This window comes from Zingiber officinale, chromosome 1B (genome assembly GCF_018446385.1).
Source record: "Zingiber officinale cultivar Zhangliang chromosome 1B, Zo_v1.1, whole genome shotgun sequence".
Lineage (NCBI taxonomy): Eukaryota > Viridiplantae > Streptophyta > Magnoliopsida > Zingiberales > Zingiberaceae > Zingiber > Zingiber officinale.
In genome coordinates, this window is record NC_055986.1 from 106,649,518 (window position 1) to 106,671,526 (window position 22,009).

General features: G+C 38.0%; 2 protein-coding genes across 3 annotated transcripts; one reads left to right on the forward strand and one right to left on the reverse strand.

Moving 5' to 3' along the window:
* The first annotated feature begins 9,093 nt into the window (after positions 1 to 9,093).
* Positions 9,094 to 12,300, forward strand: LOC121971016 (oryzain alpha chain-like). Its single transcript, XM_042522084.1, has 5 exons — positions 9,094 to 9,592; positions 9,666 to 9,901; positions 9,971 to 10,111; positions 11,531 to 11,980; positions 12,058 to 12,300. Exons 1-5 carry the CDS (start codon positions 9,136 to 9,138, stop codon positions 12,154 to 12,156), a joined length of 1,383 nt encoding a protein of 460 aa, XP_042378018.1. The 5' UTR covers positions 9,094 to 9,135; the 3' UTR covers positions 12,157 to 12,300.
* Positions 12,301 to 12,326: 26 nt separating this feature from the next.
* LOC121971025 (U1 small nuclear ribonucleoprotein A-like) lies at positions 12,327 to 20,296 on the reverse strand. Of its 2 annotated transcripts, none has more exons than XM_042522103.1 (10): positions 19,869 to 20,296; positions 18,842 to 18,904; positions 15,150 to 15,234; positions 14,977 to 15,048; positions 14,674 to 14,749; positions 14,437 to 14,476; positions 13,569 to 13,678; positions 13,420 to 13,489; positions 12,689 to 12,771; positions 12,327 to 12,612 (listed from the first exon to the last, which is right to left on the reverse strand). In XM_042522103.1, exons 1-10 carry the CDS (start codon positions 20,259 to 20,261, stop codon positions 12,501 to 12,503), a joined length of 1,104 nt encoding a protein of 367 aa, XP_042378037.1. In that variant the 5' UTR covers positions 20,262 to 20,296; the 3' UTR covers positions 12,327 to 12,500. The 2 variants fall into 2 exon arrangements, with proteins under 2 accessions (XP_042378037.1, XP_042378030.1); XM_042522096.1 differs by having other exon boundaries at positions 14,674 to 14,752.
* Between the last annotated feature and the right edge of the window lie 1,713 nt (positions 20,297 to 22,009).

A 22,009-nucleotide genomic window follows, 5' to 3' on the forward strand; every position in this document is an offset into this window, starting at 1 on the left:
GAAGCAGAGAATGCTTTTGGAGATCAGGTTATCACTTAGTGATTTTCTTGAGATGTTTGGAGAGAGAGTAGTTCTCTACTTCTTTCGTTAGCATGATGGATTATAAGGCGATGATTAGTCGACTCGCCTAACGTTGCTCTATGAGATATCCTGACTCATGGAACTATTGGATATGATTAGATATCAACGATGTACTTAGGGATATATACCCCGCGATGGTGCGGAGGCAGTGGTGTTAGTTGAGTAATACCTAGGAGGTCCGACAATAACTAGGTATAATTCTAGATGATGATCCTCGAGGGGTTGAGCATTGATTGACAAATAGTTGATCAGCTATTTAGTTATAGCGTTCCTCTATCTTTTTAATGTTGTCCTTATTAAGTGGCTCAAAACCTTGACCATTTGATCATTTTACCAGATCTTGTAGTCTATATTTTAGGATAGAGGATTTGATCCTTTTATCAGCTTTTGTCGAGGGACATATATAGGATGATTATGAGGGTGATGGAGATACTCTTTTGATGAGTAGACTCTTAGTCAGGAGATTGTGTGACCCTTTGACTTTGGATTGACATTCCTTTACTATGGATATTTGATTATCAGAAAGGATGAGATGATGAGATTTGACAGACTTTTTAGGATACATTTAGTTTGTTGGCAGTAGGTATTGAGGGTTGGATGCTTTCCTTTGACTCTATCATTGTTTATGAGACTATCTGGTATGATTGATTGATGTTGAGGATGATTGGAGATTGGTGGATATTGGGAGATCAGGTGTGGTGATAGGTTATCTTTTGATGATCTATTAGTGGATATTTGATTTGATGATCTATTATTTAGTATTTGATGCTGATAGAGACATGAGGAGTAGCACTTATGTGATATTTATGGATTTGGTGAGTTGTAGTTGGTGATCCGATCACAGACTTGTTGTTGGGGATCCTACGGTTGAGTGAGCCTATTGTACGTACATTGTGGGTCCTTGGTGTTACCATTTTAGGCATACCATGCCCTACATGTTTTATGGACTCGATGTATTTGGTATTCCTAGGGTATTTGGATCAGTTTTCATTGTCTTCATTGTCGATGTTGTGATCTATTCCCGATCAGAGGTGGATCACGTATACTATCTTCGTATAGTTCTAGAGATGTTTCGACGGGAACATCTATATGTGAACTTCAGTGGTGCGTATTTTAATTGTCTTCTGTGAGATTTCTGGAACACATGGTTACCAGTAGAGGCATACCTGTGGATCCATAGGAGATAGAGGCTATTACCAGTTGGGAGTAGTTGTAGTCTATACAGGAGACTCACAGCATCCTTGGCTTAGTTGGATATTACCGGAGATTAGTTGAGGGTTTTCTCCAGCATTTATGTCGTTGACTGGACTGTTCAGGATGAGTATGGAATTTTCCTGGATAGATGCTTACGAGATCAGTTTCAGGAGTTAAAACAAGAAGTTGTTAACTGCACTGTCTTAGTTGTACTTTCTAGTGTAGATGGATTTGTACTCTATACAGATGTATCGTATCTGGGAGTCGGTGCAGTTCCGATATAGCATAAGCGGAGTAGTCTCGTGCTAGTAGTGAGAATTCTCGTGTAATGAGAATGAGATTCTTTATTTGCGTGGGAGATCATGTGTGTTCTCGCGTCACTTCTTATCCAGGAGGAGTTACTGCAGGAAACACATTGATCTGGATTTGTGATACATTCGGTTGACACCTGATGTATGGAGACTAGGAGCATTCTGATTGGTGGAAAGATATGAAGGAAGACATTGCGGATTTTGTAGCTTGATGTCTAGTGTGTCAGCACGTGGAGGCTGAATATCAGAGACTAGCAGGATTGTCTCTGTTGATTTGGATACTGGAGTGAAGTTGGGAGCATGTTTGATGGATTTTGTTGTAGGATTATCCAGGACTTGGAGAGGATATTTGGTTTGGGTAATCATTGTTGGGTGACAACTTTGCGCCTTAGCCATCGATTTGTAGGACGGATTCTTTTGGATTGAGCAGTAGGATTATACTCTAGAGAGATTACCGGACCTCATGGTATATCTCTGACTGTAGTATTGGATGGAGTTCAGTGATTTCACATCATGGTTTTGTCTGTGGATACAGCAGACTTTGGATTATGAGCTTCGCTTTAGTATAGATTTTAACCCTCAAACTGAGGGATAGTTTGAGTGCCCTATACTGATGTTGGATGATCTGTTGGTAGTAGATTTTGGTTTTCAGAGATAGTTGATTTTTTCGTAGTTGGGTAGATTGCAGAGTAGGTGTAGTGGAAGTAGGGTGAGCTCATAACCCACAGAGTCATTCTTTACGGTTGGAGATTTGTTCATCATACTTGGATAGAGTGGTGTGTGTGTATGTTGCTTGGATGTTACCCTTGGATGAAGATCCCTAAATTGACCAGTAAATTTGGGGACCAAATTTTTATTAGTGGGGGAGAATGTAAGATATCGCTAAATTAAATAATAAATATTATTGGAAGAAAAATCTTATTGAATTGTTCCAGAATTTTTAGAAATTTTCGTGAAATTTTTCGGAGCTTGTACGGAGGGTTTTGAGGGGATCGATGAGCGGGTGCGGATAAAGTCTATTTGGGATACCCGTATAAGTGAGAAAATGTTTTCAATTATAAATTCATTTTCTTTTATTCTTTTTCCCCAAATCGTCGTTTCCTCCTCTCCTCACCCGAACTCACTTCCTCCTTCCCTCTCTCGATCTCCCCGACTCCTCTCGCTATCTCTCTCTCTCGGCGACTCGACGCCAAGGCCAGAGGAGGCTCGCCACCGGAGCTCGACGGATACCAGCGGGCTCCAGGTCGTCTTCGGTTGAGAGGTTTCTGCTTCGACAGATTTTATGACCAATCGTCGACGATCGGTGACTAGGGCACGACGGGAAGGAGTTGATTCGCATCATCACCGGCTGATCGAGCCCTTTCCGGTTCTTCTCTTTGATTTGTCCACTGGAGAATGGTATGGATCGCCACCAGCTGAGGTTGATCGTGCAAGATCATTGGGGAGTGATCGATTTAGGTGAGTGTGGTCAAGAATCATATAAATTCAAAGATCTTGCCTAATCTATTCTCTTTGCAACGTTTTTCCTGATCTGATCTAGAGGGATGCACCAAATCAGTATATGGATGAATTTTCCTTGAAGCCGATCATTGCATTCCGTTTCTTGCGGCTGATTGAGTCTCGACTGGGGGATTAGGGATCAGTTGAGGTAAGGTCCTATTGTGTTAAGGTTTCAGTAATTAATTTCTGTACAATTAGGTTCTGGATCGAGTTTTTGGAAGAATTGGTGGTGGTGTTCTGTTGTATGCTATGTATCTCCCCACCAGATGGATCGAATCGGGTGATCAACCTTGGTAAGCTTCATCCGGATTCATATGGATTCAAGGCCTTACCCTAATTGATTCCAATTTTTGTTCTTCTTTCTGTTCTGGAATAGAGGAAGCGTTGGATCAGTATGTGGTGGACCTTCCCTGTTGCCGGCCATTTCCAATTCCACTTCTTGAAGCTGTGCAGGCCTCAGGTGAGGAGGTGAGGGTTCTATTGAGGTGAGTAAGGTCCGATTTATTAGGGTTTTCAGCATATACACTGCTGTACAAACTGAGCTATGGATTGATTCTTGGAAGAATAGATGTGTGGGTGCTCTTGTAGCTTATGGACAGGGAGGGATCTTGGTGCTGTGAGCTACTGGTTTTGGTTGCCTTATCTCAAGGTGAGTGTATTTCAGTGATGTACTTCTGATTCTTAGTAGTATGTTACTCAATTAGGTCTTTTTATGGGTTGTAGGACTTTGTTCTTGCTTAGATATATTAGCATGTATTGTTGAATCCATGTTGATATTAGATTAGGGGTTTTGGATTGGAATCTATGGATAGGGGTGAGAATTTAAAGATGAATCATGTTGGAGTTTGTGATTGATTGTGGTTTGATGATTTGGTTGATAGGTTGATTGGATGATTATCGAATTGGGAGGTATTGTTATGATGTTGGATAAAATTGGATTAAATGATGAGTTAGTTTGGGAAGCTATAGAGATGATTCATGGTAAACCTAATTTAATTAGGTTGTAGTATGGTTAAGGTTAATTGGGGATTAATCTATAATCCTGTTTGATTAGAGCTACTCTAATTAAGTGGGGGAGTTGTTTAGTTAATTACTTTTTATGTAATTAGCTAAATATACTATGTGATCGCAGGACTTGGATTCGGGACGAGCGTCTTGACGTGAGATTTCTGGACATGATCTACGTAACAAGGCGGGTATTTCTTCCTTGGCTCTATGTAGATTTTTGTTGAGCTTAGTGCATGGTTTTATGTGATGGTTTAGGATGTTTTTCCTTATATCGTATTTATTGGTTGCCTTCCTGCTTGATACTTATGCTTGATCTTTGAGATGTCATAGTTATATCATATACAGTCTCTACTCTTGATTTATACTCTGTTGTGATTACGCGTGTAGAGTATGTATTGTAAGGATTGTCGAGTGGTTGGATTTATCATGCTGATTTTGCATATAATGTGGACTGTACGTAGCTTGGTATGTGTTTTAGGAGACATCATGTTGACCGTACATTTGCATATTGTATGTACACACGTATTTGTTATGTACTTTTGGAGTTATGTTGATTGTATGTTTGTGGTTTATACACATGTCTGATGTGTTTACTACTGAAGGATACATGTTGATTGTATTTATGTACATGTGTCTTGTGGGATTATTGGAGATTTTTAGTTGATTATATATGTGTAGTTGTGTACATATGTTTGGTGGGATATGTGGAGGTATCATGACGATTATATTCTTATTGTGCAGTGCTTATATGGTTTAGAGGTTGCATGGATGATGACGGTGTTTCTATCATGATTATATATATATCATGTTCATCATTCATTGCATCTGACGACTAGTCTCCCTTGTGGTTGAGAGGGTCGTCAGTCTTTTATAGTTGTCCACTCTACCACTGATGGAGAGTGGTAGCTGGGAGTGGAACTATGTCCTGTCGCGCTTACTCAGCTGCTCATTGTTTTTACTCTGTCAGCCTTGACCACTCTGGAGTAGTGGATCTTGAGGGTACAGTAGTCAGGGGGCTTGAGTTGTGAGTGGTCAGGGATCCTTAGCTATGTAGTTAGATAACTACATAGTATACTGTCGCCTCAGTCGCTTTATAGCGGTTACGTGCGTGAAGCTTGTACGGTTTGTCACAAACCCAAGCCTCTCGGCCATACAGGGGTCGTGGTGTCTGGAGAGGTGGCGGGGTGACCATGGAGCATGCATACACATTTGCATATGATGCGCGGTGCATCGGTGGATATATATTTGCATGCATGCCTAGTAAATACTAGTTGCATGTGATTGTGGTTGTTGCACTTGTTTGAGATATGCTTGTTGCATATGGTTGTCATGCTGCATACATGTCATTTATTTTACATGTATATGCAGTCGTATTTATATTGCACAGGTGTCACGGGTATGTCTGTTGCAGATCCAGTGAGTTTACTGACCTTTGTACCTTGCATCGATTTCAGATTGGGTATGTATTTATCATTATGTCGGTAGTGGTTTGTGCAGTTTGTATGTCAGTTATGATTATGTCTGGTTATTACGTCAGGTATGTTTAGATGCATTAATTATGATAGTATGATCATGTTCTTTATTTCCCTACTGAGACTGTATACTTTTGATCTCCATGTTTTACGTGTAGACCGTGCACTGTCTTTTCTATTACCCGCTGAGTTACCTATACTCACCACCGCATGTATACATTTATGTTTTCAGGTAGCTTGTAGATGGTTGGTGTCGCTCGGAGTATCCTGTCTGCCGGGTCATACGTCACATCCGAAGACGGTTTCATCTCGTGTTTGTCTTCTTTTTGTATATTCTTTTATTATTTTTGGTATTGTATTTGTGTGTAGTCATGTGGCTATCTTATGGTTTTGGTGTTGTATTTGTGTTTAAGTCATGCCGGCATGCATTGTATTTATTTGGTTTGTGTGTGCTTTCCTTCGTTTTTTCGCTGTGTTTCTAGTACAGCCGTGAGGGTTGCTTTATATATAACTGCGTGGTTGTGATTGTTTCATTCCAGCCGAGTGGGCTATGATTATAACTGCGTGGTTGTGTATATATTTCAGCCGTATGTGGCTGGTATATATTTTGTCTGTATATATGGTTTATATTGTCACCGGTACAAGGGAGATGCTGTCAGATTTTTGTCTGGCAGGGACTCCTTTAGGGGCGTGACACTTACTATCAAATATCCTTCTGGAGGATAAACCTCTTACAGTAGTTTAAACACAAGATTACAAAGTAGAACAAAAAGGAAGATCGTTTTTAAGTGTTGTATTGAATATTAAGACCAGGGATCTATTTATAGCATGTTGATCAGATCTGACCATTTGCTAACGTGGCATCTCCGAGTGCTTGGAAGGGCTCCGGGTGCTTGGGCATGGATAAAACTTTATCTGCATCGCAACTGTTCGGCTATGGATATTTTTTACAGTTTGAGCACCTAGACCCAGTTCGAGCGCCTGGACCCGGTCCAGGTGCCTAGACTCGGTCCAGGCGCCCAGACTCGGCTGACACATCACCGTGTTAACGAGGCGCCTAGGGCGTCCGGGTGCCTGGACTTGGTCCAGGCGCCCAAACAACTAACTCCTTGTTGTTGTCCGGTTCTTCTCCGTTCTGGCTCCGTTCGCTTTGGTGATTTCGGTCATCTGAAATAGGGATCACCCAAACTCATTTTTTGATCTTCTCCTTAAGTAAATTTTCGCTCCAGCTTCTCGTCCCTCGGAAATACTGCGCGCTTCCTTCTCGTTCGCCAGCGTACTCTTCCGTAGCATTTCATCTCTCGGACGCATCGAGCCCGTTCACATGGTACTTACTCTAATATGTTACTTTTAATAATGTTATGAGGTGCTATTATTTTCATAATTTTCAAATATTTATCAATTTTTATTCTTAGCTAGCTACATGGTGCTTATACAAATACTCCATTTAATTTCAATTTTATTAAAATACAGCTGAAAAATTTTAGAAAAAATATCACTTCTCAAGTCACTCACATTCTATCAACCTCACGATTCTCATCTCTTTATATATATATATATATATATATATATATATATATATATATATATATATATATATATATATATATATATTCCATTTTTTTCAAGATGAAAAAAATCAAAAGAAAGAAAGAAATTAAATAAGATATGATTTATTTTTGATTTTGTAATTAAGCTTCTATTTATCTTCCATTATGTCCTTCGTACCATTCATCTTGGAATTGTAGTTCTTGCTGTTTTATCCATGACTTCTTGTCATCACTCTCCTCCTCTTGGCCGCCATCGCCGCCTCTGTTATGGAGGAATTAAGAGGTATTTTTTAATCCTAAAAGAGCCTTAGAAAAGGGATTCTCATGGATATTTCAAACTACAAGTTTTTGGAAAATTAAGAAAGAACTGTTATTACATTTCCAATAACAAGAGGCAATCCAAGCAAGAAAAGGACAAATAAAGAAAAGTTCATTGTTGTGAAGTTGTGTTCGATTGTATTTCGTATTTATTTTCTTATTTTTTTATTGTATTTCTTGTACTCAAGATTGTATGAGATTTTTTCATCTCTGGAAGAATTCTGAGAAGAAGATTTTCATAGTGGTTATTGTGATAGAAAATTAGACTATTTGATTAGTCATATCAAGAAGGTGGATATCAAATAAAATGAGGTGTTAGCATTATTTCAAATTTCTATTACTATTCAAAATAGAAGAAGTTTGCTTTCTTATTTTCTTGTTGTATATGAAGTTTTTTCATCTCTGGAAGAATTTTGAGAATAAGGTTTCCATAGTGGTTATTGTAATAGAAAATTAGAGTTTTGGATTAGTCACATCAAGGAGATTGATATCAAATAAAATAAGGTGTTAACATTACTTCAAATTTTTTTTACTATTCAAAATAGAAGAAGTGAAGCGAGTTATTCAATCCCCCCCCCCCCTTTCTCTCCTTCTAGCACATAGATGTCCTAACAATCCAAAGGTGTTAGCGTCTTGTGTATGCTTTGCTTCAACTTTCCTCTAAAATTAACAGTTCTAACATTTTTCTATCCTGGGCTATAACCTACAATACTAAGGAGAATTGATGTTTTTTTTCCCTTTTTTTCTTTTTCATTTTATTTGAGTACTTAGCCCATCCCTTCCACACCCAAAGCCTAGTCCACCTCTAATTTTGGATCTGTCCCTAACGTTACGACAACCCTTTAGAAATTAATAAACTCCGATAAAGATTAGTGATCAAAATAAAAGTCCTTTACTATAAATGAAAATTTAGGACAATTGTGGTAGGGAGAACAAAGAGTGTGGGAGAGAGTTACTAGGAGATGACCACATCAATATTGTCCTATCTATGTTAAAATCTTATGGTAGATATTATCAAGTACGTTCAGTCATAAAAATGTTATAATTTAGCTAGAATATAGATGGTTGATGATTGAAACTCCAATGAAAATTTATAACAATTGTCATAGGGAGAACAAAGAGTGTGGAAAAGAGCTGCGAGGAGATGAGCATATCAATATTGTCGTATCGATATTAAAATCTTACGGTAGATATTATCAAGTACCTTTAATCATAAAAATGTTATAATTTAGCTGCAATAGGTGGCAATTAAAGTTGCTAAGGTGTTACTTTCAGTCATGTGATGGGGTGCTATTATTTTCATAATTTTGAAATGTTTATCAATTTTTTATTCTTATCTAGCAACATGATGCTTTCATTTTATTATACAAATGCTCCATTTAATTTCATTTTTATTAAAATACATCTGAAAAATCTTAGAAAAAATATCACTTCTGGTGCGAGGGCCCCACTCAGATTCTATCAACCTCTTGATTCTCATCTCTTTATCTATCACCAATTATCTGATCCCTTTTGGAATCATTCTTTCGTGACCCTACGCACTTCCATTCCATTTTTTTTTTCAAGATGAAAAATCAAAAGAAACAAGAAATTAAATACGATATGATTTATTTTTTTTGATTTTGCAATTAAGCTTCTATTTATCCTCCACTACGTCCTTCGTACCATTCATCCTGGAATTGTAGCTCTTGCTGTTTCTCCATGACTTCTTCCGTCATCACTCTCCTCCTCTTGGCCGCCGCCGCAGCCTCCGCTGTGGACGTCCTCGGCGCCGGGGCAGCGCGCAGCGATGAGGAGGTGAGGCTGCTCTACCTGGAGTGGAGGTCCAAACACCGCCCCTTGCAAAACGCCCTCGACTTCGACGGCGACCGCTTCGAGATCTTCAAGGACAACCTCCGGTACGTGGACGAGCACAACGCGGCCGCCGACCGCGGGGACCACGCCTTCCGCCTGGCCGTGAACCGCTTCGCCGACCTCACCAACGACGAGTACCGGGCCAGGTACCTCGGCCTCCGGACCAACTCCTCCCGCCGGAGGAGAGCCGCCGGGGAGAAGGCCAGTGACCGATATCGGCTGAGCGACGGCGACGACCTCCCCGATTCCATCGATTGGAGAGAGAAGGGCGCCGTCGTCAGCGTTAAGGATCAGGGCAGCTGCGGTGAGCTTCTCCTTCCCGCGTCGACTCGACTCTTCCTCGCTGCTAGCTCTTTACTATTTTTTTAGGATGACAGGGAGTTGCTGGGCGTTCTCGGCGATTGCTGCCGTGGAAGGCATCAACCAGATCGTCACCGGCGACTTGATTTCTCTGTCGGAGCAGGAATTGGTGGACTGCGACACCTCCTACAACGAGGGCTGCAATGGCGGACTCATGGACTATGCGTTCGACTTCATCATTCAAAACGGCGGCATCGACAGCGATGAGGATTACCCGTACAAGGGCCGAGATACAACATGCGATACTTACAGGGTGATCCTTTTCCCCATTTGGCTTGTGGATGATGATGATGAATTGTAGTAATCTTTAATTATCGTGCAGAAAAATGCTCATGTCGTTACGATCGATTCGTATGAAGATGTTCCATACAATGACGAGAAGTCCTTGCAAAAGGCTGTTGCCGGCCAGCCGGTTAGCGTTGCTATTGAAGCGGCTGGCAGGGCTTTCCAATTCTATTATTCGGTAAGGACTCTCATCCATCTTGTAGATGACTTTGATTTATCAAGAGAGATCTCTGTGGGAATCTTAGTGTCGGTTCCAGTGAATAGGTTTTCATTTGGCCGTTCCTAATTTGCCTGTCGCTGTGGGACTCATGATGAACATCCTTATGATCTTTTGAGGTGTGTGGAGAGGGCCGGGGACAACAATTTAGTGGAGGTTCAAAAGTTTTAATTAGGACAAAGTTAAAACAACATCCTTGTTCTTCTAGAATTATTAATGGAGTATTTCTTTTTTATTTTATTTTTTTCATGAAAACTATATTTCAACAGTCAATAATTCATTATATAATTATTCAACTGTATTATCATCTTTCTTCAAAATTTTAAATTGATGTAGCATGATATAACAGTTATAATTTTATAGTCGTTACAATACACATTTAATCGGTTTAAAACTAGTCATATTATAATAATTACTATTTTGTAATTGTAAATAGTAGATATTATAACACAAATTTGACTGCTCATCTAATATTTATATTGTAATAGTTACGAAATTATAGTTATTACAATATGTATATTATAGCTATGATTTTATACGATTCAGGATTTAAGTAGAGGACAATAATAAAAACAATATATTAGATGGCAGTTAGGTAATTGCACATAGATAGTTAGTTGGGTAAGACATCCTATATTGATTAAAAAAAGAGACGCCTATGATTTGGGAATCTTAGAAATAAAGTAGATTTTTTATTTTTGCCAAAATTAAAAGGGCTTTTTTATGCAAATAATGAAAAGAATATTTATCCCTTTTGTATTTTTAATCTTATTATAATAATTATAAAATCATAACTAATTGTAAAAGTTACTATATTTTGTAACGGTAATAATTATCTATGTGGTAATAGTTATGACATAGTAACTATATAATATAATGTTCAATCAATGTTAACTAGTAATAATACATATTATAAAAGTCATGAATTATAATTATTATATACATTATTATTATTAGTATTGATTAGAATTAGAATATTATTGTAATATAATATTGACTAATATTGATGAATAATTTACTATATTAAAATAGTTATGAATTATAACCGTTATAATACGGAGTTAATGAATCAGTAATTACTATAATAATATCAAAAATAAAAATATATTGATATAGAATAAAATAGCTTTCTAATAATAAATCAAAAAGTTGCTTCTTTGACGATTTAGACACCTTTTAAATTTTTACCTGTTTTTTTCTTTCTTCAAGTTGCCTTTCTTTATGCCATTGACAAAGACCGTACCTGTTGTTGTGTTTACTTTTTTTTTTTTTCGTGTTAACTTTTAGTCACTAAGGGAAGTAATCTTCCTCTAAAATGATTGAAAATGTGTAGTACTTGCAGATGCAGAATTGATTATTGTGGCCGTCAAACTTTCTCAGGGAATATTCACTGGATACTGCGGGACTTCACTGGATCACGGTGTGACTGCTGTCGGCTACGGCTCCAAGAACGGCACCGACTATTGGATCGTTAAGAACTCATGGGGCGACGACTGGGGAGAGGCCGGGTACGTGCGGCTGCAACGAAACATCGCCTCCGCCACCGGCAAGTGCGGCATTGCCATGGAGCCTTCGTATCCCATAAAGACAGGGGCGAATCCGCCCAACCCAGGCCCGTCGCCGCCTTCCCCCGTCAAGCCGCCCACCGTGTGCGATGAGTACTACACCTGCCCGGAGAGCAACACCTGCTGCTGCGTCTACGAGTACGGCAGCTACTGCTTCGCTTGGGGATGCTGCCCTCTCGAGGACGCCACCTGCTGCGACGATCACTACAGCTGCTGCCCCTACGACTACCCTATCTGCAATACCAGGGATGGAATATGCCAAATGGTAATGCCGTTATTTGTGATGCATTTGTAGGCTCTTACTGCTGCCTGACTTGTGTGTTTATTTAACCTGCTCAACAGAGCAAGAACAGTGCCCTTAGCGTGAAGGCCTCCAGACGGACTGCTGCCGTTCCCTATTGGACTCGCCCTGGCTCTGAAGCTCTGAAGAGCAGTGCATGAGAAGAAGATTAGCTACGGCCTCCAGAAGATCGTTTATAAGCTCGTAATCATGGTAGTACAATGCACTTCTATTATCATGCATATTATGGATACTGCACTGGAACTTGGGTTATGAATTGTATATGAAGTTGGAGATCTTCCTAACTGTTTTGTTTATAGTTTGGGAGTACTAGTTGGAAGTTTGCAACCAAATTTATATAGATTATGGTTAGAATACTGGCCAGCAAACTACACAATTCTCATAAACAAGAAGAGCTACAGGATAGGATAGTCGGGAGCATTTCACCAAATAAACTGAACTATCGGAGCCTTAATACACCGAGAAGACGTGTCGAGTGTGAGAATCAAGGGCCGAATGATCGAGCACTAGGAAAATCTTGAAATTTGTCACCAGATTTGAGTTGCTCGTAGCTCCTCTTTTCTCGTTTTCGGAGACCCATGCGACTTTTGGCATATCTAGGAAATTCGTTAAGAGAATAACTTTGTTGTATCGCTTATCTACTAGCATAAGAACATCGTGATAAAAGGATACTCCAAGCGCATTCCATCCCTACCAGATGAGTGCATTATGGTCCCTTGCAAATGATTCAAGGCAGCGGTAGAACTTTTGACATCCTGCAAAAATTAAATTCCAACTCGGAGATTTGATGAAGGAAATAAAGGTAAAAGATTGATACTATAGCATATGTTAAGCATAAGACCAAATTCTAATTGCTCGAAATATGAAGCTACCGATTCTAGTTGGAAATGTTAAGCATTACAAGGAATATAATTTTAATGGTTGAAGCTTACAGTTCTTGATAAAAAAATGGTTCCGTACGAGCAAATTCTAATATGAGAAACGGTAAAATTTTGCTTAGTGAAAAAAAAAAACTTGACATAATTCTAATTGGTGATTGAAAACAAGAAGCATTAAGCATGACGAAAAGCACAATTTTGTTTGATGACCATAGGAAGAAGAAATTTATGATTGGTGAACTAATAGTTAACGAACTATCAAATAATTTCTTGGCTACATTACCAGTTTCATTGCACAAACTGACATTTAAAAACACGTTACTATCCAATGAGAGTTCCAGTAAGACTGAAGTTTTAAAATTCATGGACTCAAGGATACTGCTTCGAGAATATAGAGGAAGGATTAACACACTTTGCTTAAGTTGAACAAAAAAGTTAAAACTAAAAGAAAAGGATGATAACAAATTACACCTGTACAGAATCATTTATCAACTCCATATGGTAAGTAAATGGGTTAAGTAGTACCTCAAAATCAACAAATGCAACAGGAACACTCTTCTTGTTCTGCATCTTCAATTTTAAAAAGCCTGGGCATCTACACATTGTAGCAACATTGTCTTAGGAATAGCAAGTAAAATCACGAGTTAAACAATACATTAACAAAGTTGTAAAACCTTGAAAAAACTTGAGTCAACTCCTTCTCGGTACAACTTGGACCCAAATTAGACACAAAAAGTGTTGGACAAGGAGGATTAATTTCAGTAGCATGAGTGGATGAATTATTCTGTGAAAAAAAGGACAATCCATGTTATTCTCACAACAGTTAACTTCTGAAGTAAAAGTATGCATTGTAGGTGTTGAATAATGAACCAACTGAAAGATGGAGGAATCCCTCATAATGTTGTGTTTGCATGACTACTAAAAAAGATTTTACAAGAAAAGCATCTAAAGTTAGAAATGTCAACTAGTAAATAGAATTCAAGTGTGCAGGCATCTAAATGATATTTGGTCGATTGAAGATGTCAGAATTTTGTATAAGCCAAGCTTCTTCATGTTCTGAGTTACATAAAAACTATCCTAAGGTTCAAGGAAATTCACGATTGATTACAACAGACCAACATAAAACAACTTTTCACAAGATGAAACATTCACGTCAAGAGAGAGAGATTTCATCTCACAGTTAATGCGCTGCAAGGATAAACTCTGAAGCAAACTGATGAGATACAGTTTATATTAATTTTAAAAAATAAGTTTTTAATCTTCTAACCTTAGTCTAAATAAAACCATAGCATCCATCAACATGGCCATACAAACCAACTTACAGTACAATTACAATGCATTTTCCAGATGAATCTAAAAGGAGAAGAGGTGTTTATCCTGTTCTCATCAATGGCAAAAATGTGATCCAAATTCCTCTTCATAGGCTTTGTGAAATTAGATTGGTTTGAAACGCCTATTTTTACCAAAGATGACACAAGGCTTACATTCTCTCTAACAAGAGAAACTAGAGTATTACTGTATGATAATTGAGATGCAACTCACCAACTTAGTATGCTCTGAATCATAAGCCAATTTTTGGTTCCTGCAATTAAAGGAACAAGATATTTGTCAGTCATATGCGTGAATATAAATCAACTGAGCTACAATCATTTTAAGTTGCTCACAACTTGTTCAGCATTTTCATAGCCTAGGTGCAGTTATGTATTATTACCAAGGTGTTTTACAAGTTTAGATATGCCAAATTAAGCATAAAACTGTGCTCAAAGTAGTGTGCATAACCTTTGTGTGGAGGGATAACCATTCAAGCTGTAAGGAGAATAAACCATTCCAGGCATGTGGGTGTTGCTTCCAGAACCTGCTAGTGTGAAGATTGTGCCAAAACGTGTAAACGTGAGATTTTAAGGAATGTGTACCCATGTGAGGAATTATTGCAGCTACATATCATAGACATTAGTGCCAGTAGAGTATGTCTCAGTTACATTATCAGGTAGCATTGTGGAGACAGACTACTAAATGCAGATAAAATAAGATGGTCAACCCAACAACTATTTTTAGATGCTAGCAAAGAATGGCTTCTATTACCAGAATCTCGAAAGTCTCTCGAATATGCAGCAGACACCCTAACTCTTCTATCAGAAGAATACGTGCTTTCATCTGCTCAACAACAACAACAACAACAACAACAACAAAAGTTCAGGTACCAGAAACTAACATTAGGTGGCCTACGTGTTACATAAAAAAATGAAGCAATGCACCTGTTCTTGGACGTTTGGACTTAGAGTTAGATTTTGCAAGATCAATGTGAAGAGTTGATTCTCTTTCGAGGTCAAACACCAATCCCTGTAGATCATCATTTGACATTATGATTTGCTAAAAGTAGAAAATAGATATAATAGATTAAGAGAGGTAAAATGGTATTGCATTCTAAAGATCTGGAACAACCAATAAATAAAATACATCAACTAACTATATCATATACCTCCTAATTCTGACAATCAAATTCTTGATATCTAACTTTTTACACAAAAATAGAAGTCTGATGAATACAAAATAAAATAGAACAAGCACGCAATAAAGATGCCGAAGATCAACTACTTGTGTAACAATTGAGAAACATGATGATGAAACACCCTAGAATGATCTCCAAAAGAGTTGACAATTGAACTTGACGAATGTACAAACTAACTTCTAAGAGTATAATTTTCTTCCTGAATGTACAACAACAACAACAACAACAACCAAGTCTTATCCCATTAAGTGGTGTTAGTTATATAGATTCTTTTACGTTAGCTCTATCTCCTACTATATCATCGTTTATACTTAAATAAATTTTATCTTGTTTTATTGTTGTTAATCAAGTCCTTTTTTTTCTACCTCTTTCTCGTTTGATATGCATGTTTGTCATAATTTCATATCGCCTAACTGGAACATTTATTGGCCGTTTCTATACCATCTTAAACGTGTCATTTTCCCTCAATAGATGCAACTCTGACTTTCTCTCTAATACTCTCATTTCTTATTCTATCCTAGTATGTCCGCACATCCACATTAACATCCTCATCTCAGGAACTCTCATCTTCTACTTATGTGCTCGAGTCATAACCCAACATTCAGCTCCATATAACAAAGCAGGCCTAATTGCGATTTTGTAGAACTTTCCTTTAAGTTTTAGAGGTATTTTACGGTCACATAAACATCTAATGCTCTCTTCCATTTCAACCATCCTGCTTGTATTCTAGGTAAGACATCTCTCTCAATTTCTCCATCGGTTTGCAAAAATGATCCTAAATATTTAAACCTCTCGGTTTCGGGCAACTCGTCATCTCTTATCTTAACAATTGCCTCATATTACTAAACTTAAATTCTATATATTCTGTTTTTATTCTATTAAGCCTAAAATCTTTCTCTTCTAGTGTTTCCTGTCTAATATTTTCTCCCTGAATGTCAAAAAAAGAAACATTGCAAATGGTTATAGAGAAAAAAATATAGATTAGAGTTCTATTATCCATTCTTGTGATGGGAGGTTAATATCAAGAGAGAGATCAAGTCACATTTGATATTAGCCTAAGAGATGAGAATAATTTGGAAAGGAGAATAAATAATGTTTTGACATCTAATGGGGAAAGAAAGATAAGAAAACTAGATGATACTGGAAGAGAAATGGCAGTAATTATCTTCTGATATTGCAATAAACAAAGAGATTGATTAAAAACATGACACTAATGGATGAAATTTAGGGTTTTAATATCTACACAGAGAGAAGTTGGACAAAGAGACTGTGTTTTCAAACGTATTGCATGTAAGAGAACTGTTGACAGACAAAATGAAGCCTAACATCTATCTTGGCAGAAAAGAGAAATTGGAAGAGACAAAAATTATTTAAGGGAAACTTTCAAAATGCCAATAAGGTTAAATATCTTTTTTTAAAAAAAAATGCCTTTGAGGTTCCATTGATATCCAAATACCCTACTTTTCCATTTTGCTGTCATAATGTCCCCTCTCCAATAACAAGTGAGTTGTTCACGTGTTAATTTACAAGGGTAAAAGTAGGTATTTAAGTATTAGAGAGGGAGCATTTCAAAATAAAAGCATCGACAGCATTTTGACATTTAATGAAACATTGAGGGTATTTTGAAAAAGTTATTAAAGGTAGAGCAATACTTTGGTAATTTCCCCAAGTTTTGATGAAAATTTTCTCTAAAATTTTATGGTGAAATTTAAACTCAATTGCTGCTGCAACCAAAGATAATGAAGATGAGAGAGGAAGATGAAGTGATACTTCAAAACTAAATTGAAAAGCTAGAACATTGACATCATACTTTACCAATACCAACTTATTTTGAGAAATATATATGTAATTTCTGTCATGATTTTCCCTCTTTTCTGAATCTATGTTGCCAGAGAATGTGAAGAGAAGGACAAATCTATAGTGAACAAATGAGGGTAGGGAATCCTAAGAGAGACAAGGAGATGTGTAAGCCATGGATATAGATAAGATGGTCAAACTAAAAAAACATGACAAGAGGGAGAAAGAGAAAATAAATGAAAATACTGGGCACACATTAGATGAGCATTAGGAACTCAATAGTAGTAACCTGCAACAATGACATAATGCTGGAAAGAAGAAGAGTAGGCACAGCTAGTTGGATTTTGTTTAAATGGAGTAGAGTTGGCACAAGTAAAGACGTGACAATTGTGGGTGAAGAAAGATGACAGCATGGTGCAGGGATGCTACTATTTTTATGTTGTAAAGAGGGAGCTAGAGACTGTTCACGCAAAAGTTTCTAACAAAAGGGTATGATTCAAGATTTGTCCACACACAATGTTGAAAGGGAGTTTTCTTAAAACTCGTGGTGATTGTAGAGATGTTCCGAGAGTAGTATTGCTGCATGCTGAACAAAAGTTTGAGGACAAAACAAGTCATCAATCCATGTACAAATTGGATCTGAAATGTAGAGCAAAAGAGAAGTGCATATTTGGAGGAGAAAGAAGGGAAGATTGTGCCACTAAACTATAGCTTCCCCGTGAGAAGATTGAAGAAAGAAACTTAAATCTAGCAGAGGATCCACTAAGATACACAGTCACCATGTTGTATTTTCTAAAGGGATCCATTGAACTTATACATATAGGACTCTGACAAAATAGGCAATGACTAATACTCAATATGGTATTAAACAATTAACTCAACTAATTCATACCTAGACCACTAATAAATTCTCTAGTCAGACAAGTTAACTCTATTACCTATGAGGTGGCAAGCCAAAAGAAACATTATTAAATTTAACTAAAATGATTTAAAAGATATGGATATTATAAGTAACCCAACTTTATATAAAGTTCAAAAGCAGGATACGATGGATGTAGCCAACCAACATAGTTGAGAGTAACACGATTTTGTTAATGTATGAAGAGGAAATTTGATTGGCCAGGCCCATGATATGCAATCACATATAAATGTACCAGAAACAGCAGCATGACAGCCACCGAGAATAGATGTTCACATATCCAATAATTTTAGACAATGAGGGAACCAAATAATATAGACAAATAAGTAGGTTATTCTGGGGAAAATCAAGAATATTCAGACATTTAAAAAGTTGCCATAATATACAAGAACGGAGTGAAGTTTAATAATTTAAAGAATCATTAACCACATTTTACAATATTGTAATTTGAAAATTTGATTAACACCGGAGAAAATCAATTGAAACATTGCTGAAAATATCCCAAAGCGAACTTGATTAGCATATGAAACATAGGTCTTATAATGTATGCCTGAGTTGACATATAAAAGATTCAATATTCTTTTTCAAACAAGTATCAGCAACAAATTATGCCTAATTGTTGACTTCTTAAAAGAAAAGAAATTCCTGATCCACCAACTCAATTAGACAATAAATAAAACCATTTAGAAATTCATTGGCAGGAAAGCATATCAATTTCATACATTTAGGGAGTGCATTGCAGCAAGCGCTGATTGTTGATCAGTAAAGACAGCAAATGCATAAGCCTGTGACATAACAAAGGACAAAACAAATTAATCATGATTAACACTCTCCTGTAGAGGGATAGAAGCTGAAATACATGAAAACTGACAGACGGAATTTGCAGATTGTAACCTTTTCTATCTCAGTACGGAAGAAGATTAATAACCACACTTGATTTTACTTCTATTATTATAACCTTTACAAACCTAATAAACATTGGTGCAAGCTGGCAAACCAAATGCCATGCAAGGATCTTAATCATATTTGCCTTTTCAAAGACTACAATTTAGAGGCAATGAGATAATGTTAGTAACGTTTATTACTATAATGTATAATTTATATAGTTATTCCTGAAAAAAGATTCGAAACTATCCAAGGTCAAATTGGGATTAATGCATGCAGCTAGTAGTGCCTCAATTTGATAGCACGAAGTCAAACCATTTGATATAAAAATTGTGTGGTTAAAGAAAGAAAAAAGATTCAAAACCATCCAAGGTCAAATCGGGACTAATGTCATGCAGTTAGTAATGCCTCAGTTTGATATCACAAAGTCGGGCAAATTCATATAAAAGTTCTATGGTTAATAAAATCGAATACATAATCAACATGACTCTGCTGTAAAAGACCACATAATCTTGACTTCATTGACACAATTAAAGGCCAAGTTCATCCTTTAGGATGTTGCACCAATACTTAGGATAAATACGACATTAACCATACTTCAGATCGAATTGAATGTGGCGAAACAAGACGAAGCTCAAGGTTTACTTGGAGAAACATTGTTATTTCAAAGGCGTCTCCGAGCAAAGAGATCTGCTCTCAGATCCTCGGGAAAAAAAATTAAAAGTAAAATTTTTACAATGAAATTAAAATTTTCATTTAGGATACATAGTGCTAGTTTAAAACCCTAATGTCAGAGGTCGCCAAAGACCCCAAAACCTAACAATATGAATAGGGGAGAATAAGAGAAGGTTATATTTCGCCGACCTGAGAGGATTTTTCGGAGCTCCTAAGCTTTGCTGATTCGTAACCAGCGAACTCCCGGAAAAGGTTATATATTTCGCGGATCTTCACATCGCCAGGGAGCCCAGCTATAAAGAGGGTCCGAACGTCGTCGAACGACGGCTGGTCTGCAGACTCTACGTAGGTGGCTCCATAAATGGGAGGTTGGTAAAGGGCGTACGGTGGGGAGTGCTGCGACTGGTGTAGCGGGGGTAGCGGCGTGCGGCTGTAAGGGTGTGATGGAGCTCCGTGTGGCGGAGGAGAAGAGTGGACCGAAGGCGGAGGGTAATAAGAGTGGTGCCCGGAGGTCGGAGGTGAGCGGTAGTAACCGCCGGCGGCGGTGGGTGGGCGGTAGTAACCGGCCGCCCTGTCGTCCATAGGCGGCGAAAGAGGTAACGAGGCGTTTTGCGCTCAATGGGAACAAACGCTTAAACGGGCCAAGATTTATAGCAAACTCCAGCACGCGCAAAGCTAGGCCTGGGCCGCGACTAAGGCCCATTCAACACCTGCAAAGAAACGTCTATTTCATGAGAATTTTTTATTTTGCCGCCGTATTATTATTTTTAGCACGAATCTCCTTTAATGCTATAGAATTATCACATAGGGAATTTCCTCTAGGATCTAATATTCAATTCGAATGGAGTAGCATATAAAAGGATTTTTTTAGATCGGATTAAAAATCAAATATAGGTAATACGGATTATTATAATGAGTGGACTCAGAAAATGATGGGGATATTAAAGTCGAGACGAGGTGACAATCAAAGTTAGGACAGGATGATGTTTGGTACCTGATTCCCTTGATCGTCCTACATCAAAGTTCTGAAAGCGTGCCCGAGCGTTTCCGAGCAGGATGCTCAGATAGGGCCAATCGATTATAAACCCGAACGAACATAAGGTTGTCTATGTATGTTCTATCGGGCAAAACTCATTCAAGGTTTAAGGTACTCAACCTTTTAAAGCTCTTAGCATATGATCGACCAAGTTAAGACCGAACGAACATAAAGTTGCCTATGTATGCTAGACTGGGCAAAACTCGAACAAGCTTTAAGGTACTCAACCTTATAAGGCTCTTAGCATATGATCGACCGAGTGAAGGTCGAACGAACATAAGGTAGTCTATGTATGCTCGACCAAGCAAAGCCCAAACGAGTTTTAAGGTACTCAGCCTTATAAAGCTCTTAGCATATGATCGACCAACCGAAGGCCGAACGAACATAAGGTTGTCTATGTATGCTCGACCGAGCAAAACCTGAACAAGCTTTAAGGTACTCAACCTTATAAGGCTCTTAGCATATGATCGACCGAGTGAAGAACGAACGAACATAAGGTTGCCTATGTATGCTCGACTGGGCAAAACTTGAACGAGCTTTAAGGTACTCAACCTTATAAGACTCTTAGCATATGATCAACTGAGCGAAGGTCGAACGAACATAAGATTGCCTATGTATGCTCGATCAGGCAAAACTCGTTCGAGCTTTAAGGTACTCAACCTTATAAGGCTCTTAGCATATGATCGACCGAGTGAAAGTCGAACGAACATAAGGTTGCCTATGTATGCTCGACTGGGAAAAACCCGAACGAGCTTTAAGGTACTCAGCCTTATAAAACTCTTAGCATATGATCGACCGAGCAAAGGTTGAACGAACATAAGGTTGTCTATGTATACTTGACCGGGCAAAACCCGAACGATCTTTAAGGTACTTAACATTATAAAGATCTTAGCATATGATCGGTCGAGTGAAGGCCGAACGAACGTATGGTTGCCTGTGTGTGCTCGACTGGGCAAAGTCCGAGCGAGCCTAAAAGTACTCTCAAAATATGATCGGCTTAATGACTGACCGGCATATATTCAACAGAATGTATTCTCAAAATACGATCGGCTTAATAATCGGCCAAGATATATTCAATAGAAGGTATTCTCAATATACGACCGACTTAATGACCGGTCAAGATATATTCAACGGAAGGTATTCTCAATATACAACTGGCTTAATGACCGGTCGAGATATATTTAGTAGAAGGTATTCTCAAAATACGACCGACTTAATGACTGGTCGGGATATATTCAATTGAAGGTATTTTCAATATACGATCGGCTTAATAATCGGTTGAGATATATTTAGC